The sequence below is a fragment of the Phasianus colchicus genome, chromosome 1 (genome assembly GCF_987193195.1).
Source record: "Phasianus colchicus chromosome 1, bPhaCol1.hap1.1, whole genome shotgun sequence".
Taxonomy (NCBI): Eukaryota; Metazoa; Chordata; class Aves; order Galliformes; family Phasianidae; genus Phasianus; species Phasianus colchicus.
In genome coordinates this window covers 70,818,797-70,834,512 of record NC_143436.1, presented here as the reverse complement: position 1 = coordinate 70,834,512, position 15,716 = coordinate 70,818,797, and the positions used below count along the sequence as shown (strand labels likewise).

Genomic DNA, 15,716 nt, shown 5'->3' with positions numbered 1-15,716 from the left:
AACATCATAGAATCATAGACTCATGGAATGACAAAGTTGGAGCAGAACCACAAGGTCATCTAGTCCAACCGTCCTCCCATCACCATTACTACCACAGGCTACTAAACCATATCTTGTACATCTTCATCCACATGCCTCTTGAACACTGCCAGGGATGGTGACTCCATCGCCTCCCGGAGGTTATTTCCATAGAGCTCTAGACTCTGAAGCTAAATAAATACACCAGGGTATCAACAATTTTTTTCTATAAAGAGACCATTCTTGCCTGCAGGTCCGCTTGTCAAGGTAAGCCTCATGGACACAATGCCACAAAAAAATTACATTGCAATTATGTGTAATGCACCATATTTCATCGGGAGGATAGATTTATCTTTTTTCTGGAAAAAAAATCTTCACTTCCACATTGAATGAGGCATCTGGTATGAAACTGAGGTATTTCAGTTTTTAAAATCTGGTCAATGAAAAACTCCAAATAACAGGAAGGCACCAGTGACTGTTCAGTGAACGCCGGAAAAATGAGAAACAATCACATACGATTCAATGCAATGAAAAGCTGTAGCAAGTGGACCTTAATAAACCTTCTGGCACCTCAGTCTGGAAGTCAGCAGAGCCACCTCGTTCAAATAGAGCAGACCTGGCAGTATCAGCTGGACAGCAAAATGTTAGGCTTTTCTTTCATCACATTACACAAACGGAGCAGGATCAGGATGGCAGTCACTGATGTGCACTAGATAAACACTGTAGGACTGGGAAGGAAAGTGTAGGTGTGTATGTAGCGAGTAAACCCTGTGTAGTTACTGAATAAAACCAGCTGTGACTGCCCTGTGTTCATATGGAGGTGGCAATTTTCAGCAGAGGTACACACACAGCATATTCACTGGTGGCCACTTAATTCCATGGTGCCCCAGTGGCTACTCAGCATCTCAGGAACAAAAACCTATGAGTCATTCTAGTTATCTTTTCCAATCAAACGTAGCCCTCTTTTCCTACCCCACTTAAGATAATTAGCAGCCACACGCTGTTTCTGCAGCTGCTGGCTTTTCAGAAGACCAGACCACTGCACACTTGAGATTGAATACAAAAAAATAAACACTTAAATGAAGGAGCGCTGTCAACATTGGTGACGCCAGCATGACCTTATGTTCCACTGAAGTGAAACGTTCACTCAGCAGTGACCTCGGATGTGGGTAGCATAGAATCACAGAACCATTAAGGCTGCAAAAGACCTCTACAATCATCTAGTCCAAGAGACAGACAGAAGTGTGACCTTTTATTGAATAAACCTTTGGTTGTACATGCCTGGGGCTGCGTGCCATGGCCTGAGCAACCCAATGGGGCCTGTGGGAAGACATGTCCCAGGCAGCGGTGATGGGCGTGAAACACTGATGCCAAGCACATGAGATGTGGGGAGGAATGGAAGAAGCAGAGGTGCTGGGGAACACCCAGAAAAGTGTGCTGGGACTGGTGTGCTGCTGGCACATGTGCAGCAGATGAGGCCAGCTCATTGTGGTGACCAAGCAACGGATGGTGGCATCACTGGGGAACGGGTGGTGATGTCCTTGAGTGAAGGTGAGGACATGGCCAAGCGATGGTTTGTGACATCTCTGGGCAATGGATTGTGACTGCTCAGCCCACCCTGCTTTAATGCGGGTGCAGCAGCCCAGCCCGTCAGTTTGTGCCTGGCCTCCAACCGAGCGTGTGCGCGAGGACTGGAGTGTGGACAAGGCAAGCTTTGGAGCTGGAACGTGCTCTGGGTGCTGCTTGCGCAGCTCTCAGCGGCCGTCTCAGAGCCACTTGTGCTTTACCCTGACCCTGCTGGGAGCAGGCAACTCTGTTTCAGGGACTTTTCAGGGAGTCACGTGCAGCAGTGCAGGTAGGCAGTGTGACAGTCCCTCATGCTGGCAGCTGGGGGGATGCTTCTCAAGGGAGCCTCCCCAGGCCGGCCTATGCCCATGGGGTCTCTTGTCCTCTTCCAGTGTAACACTTGCTGCCACAGTGTCAGTGTTGGGGAGCAAATTGCCATCTCCCACTCCCCCATGCCCACTGCAGCTGGTGGAAGCAGCTTTAGACACCACCTGCCCCTTATGCCTGGAGAACTGGGGCAGCATGACATACACCATGCCACGCTGCCACTAGTTTTGTTTCCTCTGCATCCAGTGATGGACTAGCAGCAGGCTCCAGTGCCCGCTCTGCAAACGGGGCGTGCAGTCCATCATCCAAGCAGTGTGGGCAGGCAGGGACTTTGAGGAGCTGACCAAGGGGTAGTGACGTCAAGGAGAGATGGCTGTAACCTCTATATGAGCCCTTGCTGCATAGATTTGGGCACCAACAGAGGCCAGCGTGCACTCGTGCCTGGACTCCAGTTGAGCGTAGCTGCAAGACTTGGAGCAGTGAACAAATTGGTTGTGTTGTGCTGTGGGGCTACCGGCAGCAGTTCTTGCTGCCCATCCCACGGTATCACCAGTGTTTCCCCCTGCCCTGCCTGGCTCAGGCAGCTGGGGATGATGCGCAGGGTGCACTTGCAGCAGCAGAGGTGAGTGGTGCAGGTCACGGCCCCTGTGGCAGCTGGTGGGGAACTGAGACTGGCAGGGTTTCTTGCCGACGGACTGGGGCAGCAAGTGACCATGGCCTCTCTTTCTCTTTTGCAGTTTGTAACACCTTCTGCCTGCTGCAGCATCAGTGAGGGGAGCAGCTTCCCGACCTCAGCTCTCCCCAGCCCACCGCAGAGCCCGGGGCCATGGACGTGCCATCCAACTGGACCTGCCCCATCTGTGGGCAAGGCCGGGAGGATGTCGCCTATGTGACCCCCTGCCACCACCAGCTCTGCTACGGCTGTGCCATCTGGTGGGCCAAGCAGAAGCCGAGTTGTGCCGTATGCGGGCACAAGATAGCCACCATCTGCTACTCGCTGAGGTCACAGGACGACTATCTTGAGTGTTCCATCCCGCAGCCCACGGGACACTCGGGTGATGGCCTGCAGGATGAGCAGGGGCCTGCAGAGCCGGTGCTCATTCCACCTGAGCACAACTTCCCAGCCGAGGTCTGGGCTGCCTTTTTCAACCAACATCCCGAAGACCTCGCACCCCTGCTACAGTGGCTGCAGGAAGAGATCCAGGAGATGTCCAGCGACGATTGGTGGGAAGTGCAGGTGGGACAGTGGACCACTGTGAACTTCCTCTGTGAGCACGGGCTGGACGAGGAGACCTTGGTGCGGGAGCTGCAACCGATCACCAACGGCGACGTGGTGCCCTTTGTACGGCGCCTCATCAGCACCGCCGCAGCCCTCTACGGCCCCCAGATCCGCCGCCAGCTGGACCAGCGGGACGGCCATGCTGCAGGAGGGCGGGAGGACAGCCCTGCAGCCAGCCCCAACACCAGAGCCTCCCAGCGGGATCTTCCTGCCTCAGGCCCCGAGGAGCTGCACGGCAGCTCTGCTGGGGGACCTGGGCACCCCGGCACCTCCGCTGCGGCCTCAGCACGGGAGCCGCAGGAGGAGCCGGGGCAGGCAGCAGCAGCGGGCCCTTCCGCCCAGGGCAGAGGCCACTCGTGTGGGGGGCCCCGGCGCCCCCTGAAGAGGAAGACCCGCAGCAGCCCCCAGGATTCGCCCCCACCCCGCAAGAGGCGGCCCCGGCAGCGGCGCTAGGCCGCCATCCGACGGCTGTCGGAGCATGGCTATGGCAGGCCGGGAGGCCAACATCTGCCTCTCGGCCTGCTGTTTGGAGAGAAAATAAAAATAAGTTAAAAAAAAGCAAAACACAGAAAAAGTCTCCGGGTTATTGGCAAGTCTGTTGGCGTTGCTGCCCCTGCCCATGCTGCTTTCTCCCTCTTCTGGTCCTGTGGCAGGCTGGAGAATCACAACTTTATTTCCACAACCATACATAGGCACTCCTGACAGCACTAATAACACACGTGGGTCACTTTTCATTTGAAGTTGCTTCAGTTTTCCTCTCAAAGTTTCACTAAAAGTTTCTCCGGCCAGTTCACTACCCAGATACCACTCTGCTTCCTTTTTTGGTGTGCAGTGTTTCCTCTTCCACACCTCTACCTTACCATGCAATGAGATCGCCAGTGAACATCCCAGGAGTATGGACCAGGTGCAGCGTATCACTCTTCAGGATGATTGCACATCCTTCACATCTGTGGTGGAAGTGGCTAAATAATTCACAGCAGATGGAGTCTCATGTGATAGACAGCCGCTGTGCTGGGGAACACACACACCTCACCTGTGCTTTATCACACGCCTGAGGTTATGAGCCAAGCGCTTACACACGATCAAGCTTCGCATCTGTACCTGGCAAAAAACCGTTTGAGCAATCATAAAGAACATAATATTATGATCTTAGTTTTCCACAGAACTACTGGAAGTGGGCAGATAAATTTTCCTCTTTGGAAATCAAGCTGAATGTCTTCCCTTATTTTTTTGGCTAGAAGAGATGGATGAAGCATGAAGCAGTGATATTTGCTCCTGGGACTCACTAAGTATATTCGGGACAGAATAGGGACCTAAACTGTTTAGAAGAATGTAAAACTAGAAGCTTGATGACGATAATAACAAAATAACATGTATTCAAAGGGGAAAAAAAGAAAAAGGTCTCAGAGCTCAAAGTATTACAGGGGGAATGGCTTAAAAATAAAAAGGGATAGGCTTAGGTTAGACGTTGGGAAGAATTTTTTTCGTTGGGGGTGATGAGGCACTGGAACAGGCTGCTCACTGCTGGAGGCATTCAAGGCCAGGTTGGATGGAGCCCTGGGCAGCCTGACCTAGTGATTGGCAGCCCTGTCCATGGCAGGGGGATTGGAAGTCGATGATCTTTAACATCCCCTCCAACGTAAGCCATTCTACAACTCTCTGATCATTCTATTATGAAGGTATTATCATGTAAAGGAACAGAGCGTCGTGCCATTGTGAGCTTGTCAGCGAGGACTGCTATTGAGGTGGAAAGCCAAACGAAGCATTGAGATAAATGGAGGATCGATCATAAGTAAGAATTATTTAGCATGTATAGACCTCATTCAGCGGAGCGGATCCATTAAAAGGGTATGATGGCAACAAATACAGAGAAGTTGGGATTGCACTCTTCATTTATACTCCATCATCGGCTAATATGCTGTCTCCTCTCCTCGAGAATGCCTTATTATGAAACATTGGAGCAACACACAATACACTTGATAATTTGAAGACCGATAAGAACATTATCCACAAGTTCTGAATAGGTAGCTGACATACAGAGTTATTAAGTGACTTAAAGCCACGCAAAAGGCCCGCTGAAGACATGGAATTAAGCTATTTTGCTCTTCCAGCCCCAGTCTGGCAATTTGATCCTGAGACTAATCTTCATTGTGAAGACAGTAGGAGTGCCTTAAGTATTTCCCACAAATCCTGATTTCCAAATCAAAGTTCTGGGGTCTGTAAGGGGAGCGCATTTTGAAATCTAGCTATATGTTCTCCCACAATTATTTACTTTGAAAAAACAAAATAAAATAAAATAAATGATTACTTCACTCCAAATAGTTAAAAAAAAATATTCTGGAGGACTTAGCAATTGTCAGGGTGAAAACACTGATGTAGACTGTCTGTAGTCGAAATATAAACTGATCCTCCGATACCTAACTCTCCAAAGGCAGCTACCAAACAGTGACCTTCCAGCAGCCCTGTGCCACTCACTGCTCACCTTTCCCTTCTCTCTGGTTTTGTCAGAGCTTGCTGGCAGCCCATCTCAGCTCAGTAATCCTGCTACGGGCAGGCAGCAGCCAGCCTGCTGCTAATCCAATTACGCAGTGAAAGACCTGAGGGTACAACACTTGTGAAATCAGGGGCCATTTCCATTGTTTAATTACCAGTCACTTCAACCTGCCCAAAGAATATTAAAAATGCCAACGTAATTATGACACTTAGACAGCAGGTCAATGGTGTGCTCCACCAGCCCCAAGCACCATCATTTCCCTTTGCACTGAAAAAGGGATCCAGAATCTGTACAAAGTGCATCAGCTCATCTTCTCATGGCAGGACACAGGGCTATAAGGAAGGCCGTGGTGCTGGTGGGCCATGGGATGGGTCCAGCTACCAGGCACTTGCACTGTTAGTGCTTTCTCCTCAGAGAAGACAGGAATTGCAGTGTGCAACTACAGCAACCACGGGCAGACTCTAGATTAAAAAATATACAATTCTCAACCTACAACAACCAGAGTCTTAGAGCAGTGGCAGACAGAAGACTGCCAGCTAGCAGCAGGGCAAAGTGCTGTTCTCTGGCTTCCTGGCAGTGGGAAATTGAGGCCTGACATAATGACAGTCTGCAGGCATCTGTGCTCCTTACGTACAACCAACACAGCTGCAGAAGTGCTCAGGTTCTGGAGTGGAGAAGCTCCAGCATCTAAAGCAGGACAGTGCGCCAGGGGACGGACCGCCTTCCTCCCAACCTCTAATGGGGACTAATTTCTAGCAGCCATTAGGTGCTGCTGGAAGCACTGTGATAAGACATACGCAAACTGTCAGCTGTAGGACTAAGGAGAATTTTGTGTTGTTTCATGCTGCAAGATGTCATTAAAACACTTGCTGCCCAATCTAACACAAAGGCCTTTCTGACGTTGTCATTTCAGAGATTCTCTTATATCCTAATAAAGGGGCAATCCACACATCTCTAACTAGAACTTTGGAGACAGACCAGATACATTCATAGACTTGCATGCCTACACATTATACCCAGGGCAGTAGGAGAGAGACAGCTCTAAGCTCTTCCATTGCTGAAGCCGACCAACTCAGGCAGTATCGGCAAGGACGTTTTAGTCAGAAGTGCTAATTAAAAACACCTTGATAGGAACTAACTGAGGAACCAAAAGCCATTTTCCCCACTTCTAAGGAGAAAAGGAAAAAAAAAAAAAAAAAGAGGCCTCTATTTGGACAGCATTATTTGCAGTCAATTATTCTGCTACTTCCATTTGTGCTTCAGGGAGCTGTATGTCTCCTCCATGGTGCTCAGCAGCTGCTCCTTAGGTCAGCCTCCCAGTTCCCTTTGCTCGCACGACACTCACACTGCAGTGCCAGATGACAGGATTTTTAAGTGCTATCTGTTGATCTGCATAGCCCTTGCAGGATCTTGGAAGCCATTCCAACTAGGAAAAGAGCAGAGAGCTCTTTGGGAATCAGAACAGCATTTGCCAGAAGGAACGAGGGCAGGTGCTGGCCGCCTTAACATGGGAGCCTGTAACAATTCAGGAGGATAAAAGGACAGAAAACATCAGCTCTCCACTTCTGGGAGTTACCATTCCTGTCATATCAGATAAAAGTAAAGCAAGACCTCCTGTCTCTCCTGCTCTTTGTACAGAATCAAACATGGCCCCAAACATGGCCTTGAGACTGCAGCATTCCTGCACTCCACTTTGAGGAAAGCACGGGCAAATATCTGGTAGCACCACCACCATCACTTTGCAAACATACCAAATGTTGGTAGGACCCTGAAAAGCCAAAAATGTGATGGAGCTGCCAGCTTGCTCTACCTTGTAGGGCCGAAGAGCGCCTGGGTTTGCTCCACTGCAGCACCATAGGATGAGAGAGGCATCACCACAGCCAGAAAGCAGCTGATGAGTGCCCAAAGATTTGTGGATGCCCCATCCCCGGAGGCATTCAAGGTCAGGCTGGATGTGGTTCTGGGCAGCCTGGTACAGTGGTTTGCAACTCTGCAAATCGCAGGAGGCTTGAAACTAGATGGTCATTGTGGTCCTTTTCAACACAGGCCATTCTATGATTCTATGACTCTATGAGTGGTCTGATCATCTGTGGCTTTTTGCTGAACATCCAGAGGCACGGGAGATGCTCTTGCTGCAGGTATGTTTTGCTGCATCTATGTTTCCGCTAGTTGATTTTGGCAAGGTACGCCCACATTGACTCTGCTCCATGTAGGATGGTCCCAGAGGCAAAGCAGCATGTCTTGATCTTGGAAGTGTGCTCAGGTCCAAGTATGCCTGGAACCTGATGCCAGAACTCGCGTGACTCTGTGCTCTGGACACTTACACTGAGGAGTGGAGTCTCAGCCTGTTTGGGTCTCAGTTATCACATTCCCCACAAGGTCTGTTCCTCGGCCATAAGATTTGAGACTACTGGAACATGGAAGAGATTGCTCATCTCTGCATCAAAGAAGTATGATATCACTTAGCAGTCCTTGAGTTTCTGAGCTAAGAACCAGGCTCTGTTTCATCACTCGGAGGCCCATCTCTGCTGCGCAGCTGTGGAGGTGCCCACTACCTCCCAGCTCCAGAAGAGACACCTGCAATGCAATGACATGCAGCAGCACAGCATTTACTGTGAAGCCATCTTGTCAAGAATCTGTCAGGCATCAGGATTTCTTGTTCACGTTGGCATCACGTCTACCAATCCACTACCTTACGACCTACTTCACATGCTCCAACTTACAGCATATGCATTGTGGAATTACTTGAAGAATATAAATAGATAATGGAGATGCCCATCGAGAGGCCATATTTTTATTTACTAAGTAAAAACAATCAAGTTGAACCTAGCTGGAAACTTTCCCCACAATGGTTGTTCTAGGAGTCAGCAACGCACAGATTTCTTTGAAGTGCCATGTCTTAACATGGTCTTAAGAGCCAATTTCAAGACAACCCTCTCACAGACACAAAGCACCAGCCATAAAGCAGAATACAAGACATCAGGCATCGCATGACGTCAGGTAGCACATTTCCATTTATTTGCCATTCTTCAAGAACTCTTAGCTCACCGTTGGGCAAAGGAGTGCATACAAGATGTACAAGAAAAGATTAAAAGAGACTTCTTTATCGTTGTATTCTGTGCTATGAAGGACCACAGCCTCTGTTTTTTTCTGTTTTTCTTATTAAAAGGATAATTTTCTGTGCTCCAGCTAACAGTCCAGAGAACAACCTGCCCTTCAACAGGAGTCTCTTGAGTCATTTACTAGGCAGCATTACTGAATAGACCCTGCCAGTTGTAACAACTGCTTTTTACCAGATACCTGTTAGTCTGTAAATCCCTATGTTTAGAAAGACAGTAAGAAATCAGAACACAGAGGATAGGGACAGGGAGAAGTCATCAGGGTTTCTCCCCCCAGGCAGCCGCTTTCTGCCTCTTGTAAACTGTTGTGTTTGAATACTTGAACACAGCTGAGGTTGTGCCCTAGACACACATAGCTTTTGCCCATGGTCTGACTCAACACGTTAGTAGCTTTCTTGTATAATATTAAAAACCAAGGCTCGTGTCCTGCTGTCCTTCACAAGACGCTCTGTCTGTTCACGTCCACATTGTATGCTGATGATTTGGAACAACCTCGGCCAAAATCAATAAAAATGCCTTCAGAATCAGAGTCAATTGACTCTAAAATCTGATCCACTATGTTCTCAGGGCTAGAAGAAGGAACAGGAATCAAGGAAGGGTCCCTGTCCAGCTCAAAAGACCTATGTGGGTCGTCCATTGAGTGGAAGTGTCCTTTCTGTTGTTCCACTGTGCTGAGCTTGCCGGAGCACTGCGCTGACCCAGCACTGGACCTCTCCTGGTCGGACAGCAAGTTCTTTGTGGCCGTCATGGAGCTCTTAGAACCATTGTCCATGATGGTGGTGAGGTTGGAGTACCCCTGGAGCTCCAGGCAGGAAGTCATTTCTGAAACAGAGTGCCTTCGGATGCTTGTCCCGTTGGCAGCCATACCCTCTGTTTCATACTCAGCTACTGGTGTCAGCAGTGGATTATTGTAGCTTTTCGATCGCACCACGGGGTTCTTGGCAAGGATGTCACCTGACTTGGAACGCCTGAAGAACCGCTTCTCTGTAAGGAAAGAAAGATCCAGGATGACATCTATGAAGTCTCCTGTTTTTGTGCTATTCAGAATTATGAGCGTTCAAATAAAAGTCCAGGCCCAAATACTAAGAAGCTTTTTCTTGTGTGACACAAACCTCTTAAAAATAATATATTTTACTGGTTTTGTAGATCCATAGGATTCAGATTCCTAGCTTTCTTTCTCATACTGAATGCCTCAAATCTATTTTAAAAATAGCTGACACCCACCCTAAGAAAATCTCATCTCTTCATCTTTGGGGCATGAAGGATTAAGATACACAGTTTTACTAAATAATTTTGGAAAAAACTTTGATTCAAAGCATTGTTTGGAGTCCACGCAATGAGAGAACACCAATAGCCTTTGGAAATGGTCACCGGAGGGCAGAGCCCATGGCACCTTACTGGGAAACAGAGCTGCACTCAGCCCAGCAGAAGTTTTAACGAGGCCGTGGTTAACCCAGTGCGTTCTTTCCGAACAATGACCGGCAGGTGGCAGCAAGTGAGCACGGAGATCCTCCACCAGCGTTTTAGGGCAGGAGTGATCACTGCAGCTAGATCAAAAATATCATCATGCAAAGGTTTTGCCGATTTCATTGCTCTGCCTCACTTGTGCACAAAATAAAAATAAAACCGTGGTGTATCTCTTGGGTCACACTTCTGAAGCTTCTCCCTGCCACTCACACTTCCCATCCTCGTGAAAAGGGCACGGCTGGAGGAGGGAATTGGGTTATAGTCTGGATATCAACTACAGCCCCTGAAAAGAATAATAAGAAAAAATGCTTGAAGTTAGGATGCTTAGAATATGTTCACTCCAAGCTATGAGATTCCCCTTAACAATGCCTTTCTCTTCTACAATTACCTGGATTCAAATGCCAATCACACAAATTTAAGAAATTTCTGTAAATTAAGATTGCAATTTCCAGTTGCTACAGCTTCCGTAGTAAAGCGAACTTAGTCAAGTTCATCTGGGGACTTTTTTTACCTGGCACACAGAAAAGGGGCAGCCTTGCTACACAAACTCTGACTTCTTGCTCACACCACAGTTTGGCTGGAGGGGAAGGCTGGCTGTGCTCACTAGATGGGCAAAAGCAGCTGGACAACAACTAGACCTCTTAGTTTAAAAGCAGCGGTTTCTTGTGTTCTCAGCTCCCTTGGATTCAGGTTGACTGACCAAAGCAAGAGCTATTTAGGGGTATTCCTACAGACCTACATCACAGACTCAGCAAGGCAAAGTGCCCAGTTCCATAAAACCTTTCTAATTTCTGCTGTCATACAATATCACATTTCTTTTCTAATAAGGCATTCCCATGGAATTTTATTCACTTTGAGTGTATTTTTTCTGTCCTGACATCTAAGATCCTTTATTCAGAAAACAATTTGGGGCTCTGTTGAATGGCAAGTAAAGAATACCAAGTAATAATCCATTTTCCATAAATAACCGGCCTCTATTCATCCACGTAAAACATCCTTGTTTCTTCAATGCACACTGCAACACAAGCATTTTTGCATTCAGCTTCAGGGGACTGTACAGATACAGATGCAATTTAACTTACTTACTCCATTTCCTCGATTCTATCCATCACAGTTCTTACATAACAGTATTTGGGTACTACCACATTTCCTTGATGACTTCTGCTGGTAATATCCCCTTTGGAATTTCAACAGACTGCATCACTCAGAGGGATTTTCCAAACAGCTTCCTCTTGACCTGATCTTGCCTTCACGTAACAGAGCACACGGAACCCTAGACAGTAAGTTGGAAGGGACTCTGCCATCAGGCAGGATCATTTTCAACCACTTTGGTTTTTATAGGGGCCTATGTATGTGATGCGTAAACAGCACCTCTAGCAGTGAACACTCAACAGCCTACGCCAACAATTTACTCCAGCTCCTAACCAATGCAATGTCAGAGACCTTCCCTCCCGTGTATCTGAGTTTCTCTTGATATGTGTGCTACTCTTCTGATCTTCCACTCTGCAGAAACCTATTACATATTTGAAGGCTTATCACTTGGTCTTTTTTAAGACAAATTCTCACCTTTTCCTGCTTTAAATAACCTTGTAAAATCTTTGCACGCTAGCTTTTGGGGATGCTCTCTGTGCCGTGTCAAATCAAGCTGCAGTTACACTCACCCAGGATACAGGAAGAGTGTGTGAAGGGTCCATCACTGGAATACAAGCCATAGGTGCCCAAATAAGGTGACACCACTTTCTGGATCAGGGATTCCAGTTTCAGATAATCTTCAGTCACACCTTTTGACTCATGAACCCCCTGAAAGAGAAACACCAACATGATGAGCGCCATCTCCTCCAAACACAAACTGTCCTTGTTCACCACAGCAAGCAGAGAGGCAGCAAGCACGTTCAGTACATTACACAGCAGATGTAAACTGTAATGTGATGTTATTCTTCTACAGCTGCTTCATCTGACCGTAAAGCCAAGAGTTTTGAACCAGCCTAACCATGTAGCACTGCACAGATGCTCAGAAGGAGGCAGCAGCTCCTTCTTCTGAGGATTTGAACATGCAGGCTTTTAGAAGTGGCCTGGCTAGTAGGAGGGCACTCTGGGATGATGGAGGATGAGGTCTGTGAAGATCGATTCGACCAGCCCCAGTGTTCTTGCTTTTTGCAATCCTGTACTGACTACATGCTGCACTACCGACCAGACACCACACCTGCAGCTGGTACCACATGGTGGCACTGCCGTGTAAGTAATGCAGCAGGGTCAAGGAAAAGATGAAACCGACTCTCAAAAGTACTTCTGCCAGGATATTGTAAAAAAAAAAAAACAAAACAAAAAACCCTGTCTATAGTGAAGGGGTTTTATCTCCTTCCTCACTCCTTCCTTTTACATGCCAGGGCAAGAGAGGCAAAAGTCAATAAATCCAGGCAAAATTCACATTAAAAATAGAAACTGCAGCAATCCCCTAAAAACAAAACCCATTGCCCTTAGATCTTCACTCTGCAATTCCGCTCACAAATGAACTCATAAGGCTCAGGATGTGTCAGGCAAACTGTAGATCTGCAGTCTCGCTTCCACTTAGCGTCTCTGCTCCTGTGCAGAGCACAGCTCTATTTACTCAAGTGTAGGAATCCTCATCCTAAGTACAGTGAACTCACCTACTTTGTACATGTGATAAATTTTGTTAAGATTCTAAATGTCATACCCAAGGGGAATTCTTCTTGAATTTACTTGGATTCCAGAGTATTGTAAAAAAAAAAAAAACAAAAAAAAAACAAGAAACAACACACTGGGATAAAAGCCTCCTGAGAGCCAGATGCAGATCAAATGGGTAAAATTGCAACATTTCCTTCAGTACGTGAGAGGATCCTGATGTTCTGGATGTGCTAGCTGCTCGGAATGATTCACCAAACAGTATCCACAAATGTGCATCAGCCTGCAATGTGCTTGCAAATATTTGCTTCACCCCTTGACTGCTGCATGTCCTAAATGCCAGCTGGCAGTCATTGACAGAAATTTATGAATGGAAAACAAACAAAATCCAGCAGAGGGTACACAGAATCTCCTTTCCAATACAGTGGGCTTTAGATAATGAGCAACAATCTTCGGAGATCTGCTACATCCTGTAAACTTTCAGAGATTTACGAATACAAATATGAATACAAGCGCATATGCTGTGAATCTCAAAGCTTGCAAGCACTAAAAAACCTGCAGAATAAATCCATAACTACCTAACCAATTAAAGCCAGACAAGAATAACACGGGAATAATTCAGAAGGCTTAGTGAAGATGCATGTATTATTTCTAAGTTACTGAGGCCTGCACCAGAGAAAAGGTTTCAACCAGCAGGAGGAAGGCTACTTTTTTGATACTGAGATCTGCCCCATCTCCTGTCTTGGTGGGATTTACTCAAGATCTTTCCAGTCCTCACAAAGGTAACTTGCCTTCTACCTTAGTATACATGACTCCAACTCACTCATAACCTACTGACAAAGATCAAAACATTAGGCCACCCACTTCAGGTACCTGCTTCAATTACCTCTGGAACCAGTGTCCTAAATGTGAAACATGAAATTGGTGGCAAAGGTGAGTGGTATTTAGCATTGTCCATATCCAGAATTTGAGGCTTTATGCAGTTTTCTGCCACTTAGGTATTTTTGGTGAAAGAGGGCAGCTAAAACATCAGCTGTGGAGAATGAAACCCAGTAATTTGCTAGTACCACGCTGCCCACAACACAACCCCAAACACTGGCAGAACTGAGATAGTGTGTGAGTGATAAAAGCATCCTTGCTCAGTGGCATCTTAATGCTGCCAGATTTCCTACCAGTTTCACATGCCTGAATTTTTGGTTCCCATGGCAGCTATTCACAGAATTACAGAATGGCCTGGGTTGAAAAGGACCGTAATCATCATCTAGTTTCAACCCTCCTGCTATGTGCAGGGTCGCCAACCACTAGACCAGGGCAGCCTTCCTGAAGGCAACTTCCCCAAACCATAGCTCAGAAGCAGTCTGCAGCTTCAATGAGAGTGCACACAGTGGACTTCACACCACAAACTGAGCATGTGAGGAATATGTTAAAATGGTGTTTCTCTCGGATTTCTTTCTGCTGTGTTACTGAGAGACAAACTTATTCTCCCAGGCCTCCATTTAACTTCTGGTAGAGGTGTTAGGATGGTGCAAAGTATGTTTATAAATGCTTCACATATCTACACATAAATATATCTATACAGATATCTATATAGACATATATAAATACCTATACATCTATCTACATAGATATCTACATCTACAGGAAAATTTGTAAATACTGTTATAGGTCCTCTGCCAAATGTGTAGGCAATTGTGCTGATAATGACAAAAATCAGCTTTAAATTAAAGCCAGCTTGTGACTGTGATCCATTTCACAATAGTTTCTGAGATGACAGGACTTCCAAGTTGCCAATAAGTATTTTCCTGTTATGCTGGCAACTCATGTTTCTTCTTATACATACTGCTTCATGTCTTAGTAGACTGACATGCCACTAAGTACCAATAAAGCAGCAGTCAGATCTAGCAGGATGGCTGCTTAGCTTGCAGGAAACTGTATCATAATTTGGAGGAAAAAAAAATGAGAACTTGGAACATTATCAGTAAAACAGAGGCTCTAGCCTTATCTTTAATGCAGTATTTGCTCTGCAGTCATGCAAAAACTTACTTTAGAAGATAACTCTGCCCTTTCATGAACTCAATTTCATTTCAGCAGTAGAGTTTCATGCTTCTCCGAAAGCATTAGATGTATCTATTACCTCATTACCTGTGGAAGGATTGCAATGTACCATTTTGACAAGCCCGCCCTACTCCCAAGGCATGGATAATGAGGATTTGAGTCTTGAATGTGAGAAAACCATCGCAAACGGTGAAGTTTGCACTCAGCATCCAGAAGGAGACATGTATTTCTGCATATAATACAGTATCCAAATCCCTGACTTCATTAACCTATAATTAAAACATCTAGAAACAGAGAATGGTACACAGCTGTTTGAAAGCATTAAAGGGACCTTATGCACTCCTATTTTTTATATATAAAAATATATCCGTAAGTACTCCCAGAAGGGCCATATTCACAGAAGACCACTGGTTACTGGTAGCTCTTTTAGGAAGTTCCTCCCTCTTTGCTGGAGCTTGCCCCATCCAAGAGCCTGCAGTCACCAGCAGCGACCATGTCATCCCAGTGGGGACAGAGGCACTGAACTACTCATGTTTGAATCGCTGTCACTGCAGCAAGCTAACCTCAACTCCCACTGTCTTTTTAAAGGACACAGGAACTTCATATGAAAGCACGGGGGAACAAATAGGTGATAAAGTTACCTTTGCACTGCAAATGAACGTTCGGAAGAATGATGTGGGGTTTAGTAAACTAATATAGCAAACTCAGCTTCCTTTTTAAATACATCGGACTGCTCGAAGCATCAAGG

The 15,716-nt window shown here is 46.5% G+C and overlaps 2 protein-coding genes across 14 annotated transcripts in view; one reads left to right on the top strand and one right to left on the bottom strand.

The window, feature by feature from the left end:
• Positions 1–1,182: 1,182 nt before the first annotated feature.
• LOC149919711 (uncharacterized) lies at positions 1,183–6,840 on the top strand. 2 transcript variants are annotated; one of them, XM_090147331.1, is made up of 2 exons: positions 1,183–1,873; positions 2,649–6,840. In XM_090147331.1, exon 2 carries the CDS (start codon positions 2,738–2,740, stop codon positions 3,641–3,643), a length of 906 nt encoding a protein of 301 aa, XP_090003457.1. In that variant the 5' UTR covers positions 1,183–1,873; positions 2,649–2,737; the 3' UTR covers positions 3,644–6,840. The 2 variants fall into 2 exon arrangements, with proteins under 2 accessions (XP_090003457.1, XP_090003458.1); XM_090147332.1 differs by having other exon boundaries at positions 1,183–2,533.
• Positions 6,841–6,878: 38 nt separating this feature from the next.
• PRR5 (proline rich 5) overlaps positions 6,879–15,716 on the bottom strand; it is a 91,058-nt gene continuing 82,220 nt past the window's right edge. For all 12 annotated transcript variants that reach the window (XM_090147302.1, XM_090147256.1, XM_090147273.1 and 9 more), the window contains 2 exons: positions 11,932–12,070; positions 6,879–9,787 (listed from right to left, as the gene is read on the bottom strand). In XM_090147302.1, the coding sequence (XP_090003428.1) occupies positions 9,240–9,787; positions 11,932–12,070 (687 nt within the window). In that variant the 3' untranslated portion in view covers positions 6,879–9,239. The remainder of the gene's footprint in view (positions 9,788–11,931; positions 12,071–15,716) is intronic.

Coding starts and splice junctions, on each gene's coding strand:
- LOC149919711 (XM_090147331.1), top strand. CDS start 2,738: ATGGACGTGCCATCCAACTGGACCTGCCCCATCTGTGGGCAAGGCCGG.